This window comes from Nothoprocta perdicaria, unplaced genomic scaffold, assembly GCF_003342845.1.
Source record: "Nothoprocta perdicaria isolate Ctin4 unplaced genomic scaffold, notPer1 scaffold_26, whole genome shotgun sequence".
NCBI lineage: Eukaryota > Metazoa > Chordata > Aves > Tinamiformes > Tinamidae > Nothoprocta > Nothoprocta perdicaria.
In genome coordinates, this window is record NW_020455488.1 from 5,783,083 (window position 1) to 5,787,556 (window position 4,474).

The window sequence follows — 4,474 nt, forward strand, 5'->3', positions numbered from 1 at the left end:
CGCCAAGTCAGCGGTTTCCAACAGCGACGCAGCACGGATAATGAATTTATGGGGCTCTGCTTGCTTCCGTGAAATAGGCTATTACTGCGAGATGGTTAAGTTATTATATTGTTTTATGGCCTCATGAGGGTTGATTGCACTCGCGAATACAGTGAGAGAAATCCTTGCAGGAAAACGCTGTGAAAATAACGCAGGCTGGAGAAGCTGCTAGAAGGGGGAAAGGTGCCCGTGGGCGCGGGCCCGGCTGCCCCAGTGCCGTGTCCAGGGCGCCGGCGCCCGCAGGGAGCCGCTGGCCTGCAGGAAACACCGCTCCTTCCAGATCTGGTTTCAGGCCAAACTGGAGCAAACCCAAGCGTGCAGAAATCCCAAGGAAGCTTTGTCTTCRGGAACACGGAGCTTCCGGAGCGAGCGCGTCCGCTGCAGCTCGCAGCTGCTCCGAGGACTCACGTTCCCGTCCAGGGCAGCTCCGGGCAGGGCCCGCGGGGACGGCGCCACCGCAGCCGGGCTGGGCGGCAGAGCCTCCCCGCGCAAGGAGCCCCGCGCCCTTCGGGGTCCCGCTCCCCAAGCTGGCACCCTAAGAGCCCGGCTGACCCCAGCCAAAGGAATAACCTTCCGCCCCGTGCAAAGCTGCCAGGTCCTGGCGACTCCACGGACGCCCCGGCCGCAGTCCCACAAGATTTGGCCGGGGCCATCGCTCCTCCYTCAGGTCCTTCTCAGCATCCTCCTCCCTCCTCTCCCTCCCTTTGGGGGTGCTTTGATAACAGTGATTTTCGCTGACGAGACAATCCGCCTCGCAGCACTTCTGCGAGTTTACTACAAAGGCAAAACCGTAACCAGCTGCAGCACATTGAGCTGCTCTGGAGCAACTTCTAAGAATATTTGCTAACTCTGTGCCAGGGAATTTATAAATAAGCACCACGAGCAGCAAGGGAACACTCCCCAGCTTCCCTGACATTCTTGTTGATGTGCTTTGTCCTCGGCCGAGCAGGAAAAGCCTTTATCAGCAGCAGCACAAGTCCAGCACACGTCAGCTATCTGTCTCTCCCGTCCCTAAGAATATTTCTTGCTATCGTTGGCTCCATCTAGACGATCAAAGGGAACGTTCCCGCACAGAAACTCTGACCAGCTGAAGAGGAAGCACTAAAGGCCATGGCTCGAGTGCAAGTTTATCAAACACCCTGTACTCCAAACAGCCCCATTGTTTCGCCCTTGTTTTCTGCAGCTCTAATGAAACATTAACAGGGCTCGCAGCAGCGTCCCAGAGTGCAGCGAGAGCTGAAATGCCAGAGTCTTGTTGTGTCCCTCCGGTGCTGCCACAGGGCAGAAGGTGGAGCGGAGCCTCCTCTGGGATCCCAGGAACCCGTGCCCGCCCAGGACCCCAAGGGGAGGGCTCCGTGCAGCGGGGAGCAGAGCCCCACGGACACACGTGGCACGCAGCCGGCCGCGCTCCGAACCTTCCGCGCAGGGGACTCAACACGGCCAAGCGCCTGGGATGGTTCGTGGGAGCAGCTCCCGCAGAACGTGCTTCCCTAGCTGCAGTGTGCATCTCCATCAGGGGAAGGAGCCCGAAGTGCACAGCAGGCTCTCCTGGAGGGCTCGGGGGCTCTGCACTAGGTGCGGAGGAGGCAGAGCGCGGAAGGGAGGGATGAAAGAGGAGGTGGTGGCCGAGAGGAGCGCACGGACGCCTGGGCCCCACCTTGTCCATGTGGAAGATGAGGTCCAGCTCGCAGACGTTCTCAAAGCACTTGTCCAGCGTCTCCACGAACACCTGGGCGGGAGCGGAGGAGGTGAGCGCCGGCGGCGGCAGCAGGACGGGCCCCGCGCGCAGCACGGGCGCCGCGCACGCACCCGCTGCAGCCCGCACGGGGACTAGCGGGACACTCGCTGCATCCCAGGCTTCCACCCCAACGGGAACACATCCCTTGGAAAAAACACCTGCTTTCAATGGCAGCAAAGCGCCCGGCGCCGGCAGCCCTGGGGATGGTGCAGGGGGTGTGAGCAGCACCAGGAGGCTGCTGCCCACAGCAGCACTGCCCAGCGTGGCCGGGATGGCCCAGGGTGACCGGGGTGGCCCAAGGTGACTGGCACTGCCCACGGTGACTGGGATGGCCCAGGGTGACTGGGATGGTACTGGTACTGCCAGTACAACTGGTACTGCCCAGTGTGACCAGGACGGCCTAGCGTGGCCCGGCACGGCCAGCACTGCCCAGCGCACCGAGCACGGGCCCCCCAAGCTGCTCGGGAAGCCCAAGCCCCCCCGCTCCAGGCTCCAGCCGAGATCTCTCGTAGCCGGAGGTGCAGCCGGACAAGGCAGCGCTGCCAGTGTGGCCAGGCTGCCCCAGTGCAGCCGCGGCTCCCACACTGCTCCCATTGTTTTCCCAGTGCCGCCGGCACGGCCGGCTCCAAGGCCRGGCGGCAGCGCCCTGCGTGCCAGGGAGGCCGGCAGGTGCCAGCGCCTCGGCGCCAGCCTCCCGTGCAGCGCCGGGGCTGCACGCCGTGTCCCGGCTCGCGGGCACCCCGCACGGCGGCGGGGACGTGGGAACATGGGAACGCAGCAGGTGACCGAGCAGGGCACGGCCTCCCGCTATGGGAACGGCACCGGGAAGTGCTGCATACGCCGCACCAGGACATGCCAACAGGACGAGCGTGGGAACAGGCGGGAACTCCGCACAGATCCAGCCAGGGACACCTCCTCCTGGCCTGGGATCTCTGACCGGAGCCGGGCAGGGCAACGCAGGCGGCCCTGCCGCGGTGCTGCCCTGCGGCTGCCGAGAGCGCCAGGGCCACAGCCGCCTCCTGCAGCGGCTGCCACAACAAACGAGGGGTGGCCCACGGAGAACTACTCTCCAAAACTCCACGCAGCTAAAGGCACGATCCGAACAGGAACTAAACTGCGTGACGTCGCTCTGCAGAGGCTCTGGCACSTGCCTCTAACTTGGTTTAGCTGGGGCCCTTTCGCAGTGCACCTGGTGACCAAGTATCTGATCTTCTCCGACGTTTACTGGGGCACCCTTGGTGTTTCCTCACACAGGAGCTTTGCGTTATGCCGGCCACCCTGCGCGTCCATGCGGGCGGGCAGAGCTGCCCCTCTGCGGGCGGCACCAGGACCTGGTGCGCGCAGGGACGCGCGGCCGCCGCTCCACACACCCACCTGGATGAGGTCCAGGATGCCCAGCTCGCTCTCGCACGAGTCCACGCAGAACACAAAGCAGAGCGTGGCGTCGTGCCGGTAGACGAGCTTGTGCTCAGGGCCGCCGAAGAGGCTGCAGACACGGGCGGCACGGGGGCGTCACGGGGGTGCCGCGGGGGTGCCGGTGCCGCGGGGTGCCGGTGCCGCGGGGTGTCACGGGGGTGCCGGTGCCGCGGGGTGTCACGGGGGTGCCGGTGCCGCGGGGGTGCCGGTGCCGCGGGGTGTCACGGGGGTGCCGGTGCCGCGGGGTGTCACGGGGGTGCCGGTGCCGCGGGGTGTCACGGGGGTGCCGGTGCCGCGGGGGTGCCGGTGCCGCGGGGTGTCACGGGGGTGCCGGTGCCGCGGGGTGTCACGGGGGTGCCGGTGCCGCGGGGGTGCCGGTGCCGCGGGGTGTCACGGGGGTGCCGGTGCCGCGGGGGTGCCGGTGCCGCGGCGCCCTCCCCTGCCGCACCGCAGGAAGCTGCGGCCGCGCTGCTGGCGCCGCAGCAGCAGCTGGACGGCCTCGCGCACGAGCTGCTGCTGCCGCTCCTCGGGCTGCGGGCGCACACGGGCCGCGCTGACCCACACCGCCCGCCCGGCACGGCCCGGCCCGCTCCAGAACCCCGGCACCGCTCCACACCCCCAGCCCCGTCCCAGCCCGCTCCAGACCCCCAGCACTGCCTAGCCCCAGCCCAGTCCGGACCCCTGGCCCCATCCTGCCCCATCCAGACCCCTGGCCCGGGTCAGTCCCCGCTCTGGCACGGCCCCAGCCCGGCCCAGCTGCCCGGTACCGCCCGGCCCGGCTCCCCCAGCCCCGTCGCGGTGCCGGTGCCCGCACCAGGCGCTCGCAGGAGCGGACGAGCCGCGGCTTGCCGCGGTTGTTGAACACCAGGATGGCGCTGATCATGGTGGCGGCGGGGCCGGGACTCGGAGCGGGACCGGGGCCGAACCGGGGCCGGAAGACGAACCGGGTGCCGCAGCCCCCCGCGGAAGCCCCTCGCCTGCCCCGGAAGCGCGGCTCCGGGGCGGTGCCGCGGACCCCGCCGCCCCGCTCGGCCCCGCTCCTGGTTGCGGTTCCGGTTCCGGTTCCGGTTCGAGCGCGCGCGCCGGACCCCCGCCCTCCCCCGCCTGTCGCGACAGAGCCCGACAGAGCGCGCAGCGGCAGCTCGCGCCCGCGCCGCCAGGGGGCGCGCGAGCCACGACGGCGGCCGCGCGGGGACACACCGCGCGGGAACCACAGCGCGGGAACCACAGCGCGCGGGGGCGGGGCTCCCGCGGGACACGCCCCCTTAAAGGGCCTGCGCC

General features: G+C 68.6%; 1 protein-coding gene across 1 annotated transcript in view; it reads right to left on the reverse strand.

Annotated features, from left to right (window-relative positions):
* LOC112948284 (AP-3 complex subunit sigma-2-like) overlaps nt 1-4,091 on the reverse strand; it is a 6,308-nt gene extending 2,217 nt beyond the window's left edge. The window contains exons 1-2 of the mRNA XM_026040529.1: nt 4,008-4,091; nt 1,697-1,768 (exon numbers count right to left, since the gene is read on the reverse strand). Of these exons, the coding sequence (XP_025896314.1) occupies nt 1,697-1,768; nt 4,008-4,076 (141 nt within the window). The 5' untranslated portion in view covers nt 4,077-4,091. The remainder of the gene's footprint in view (nt 1-1,696; nt 1,769-4,007) is intronic.
* Nucleotides 4,092-4,474: the final 383 nt, after the last annotated feature.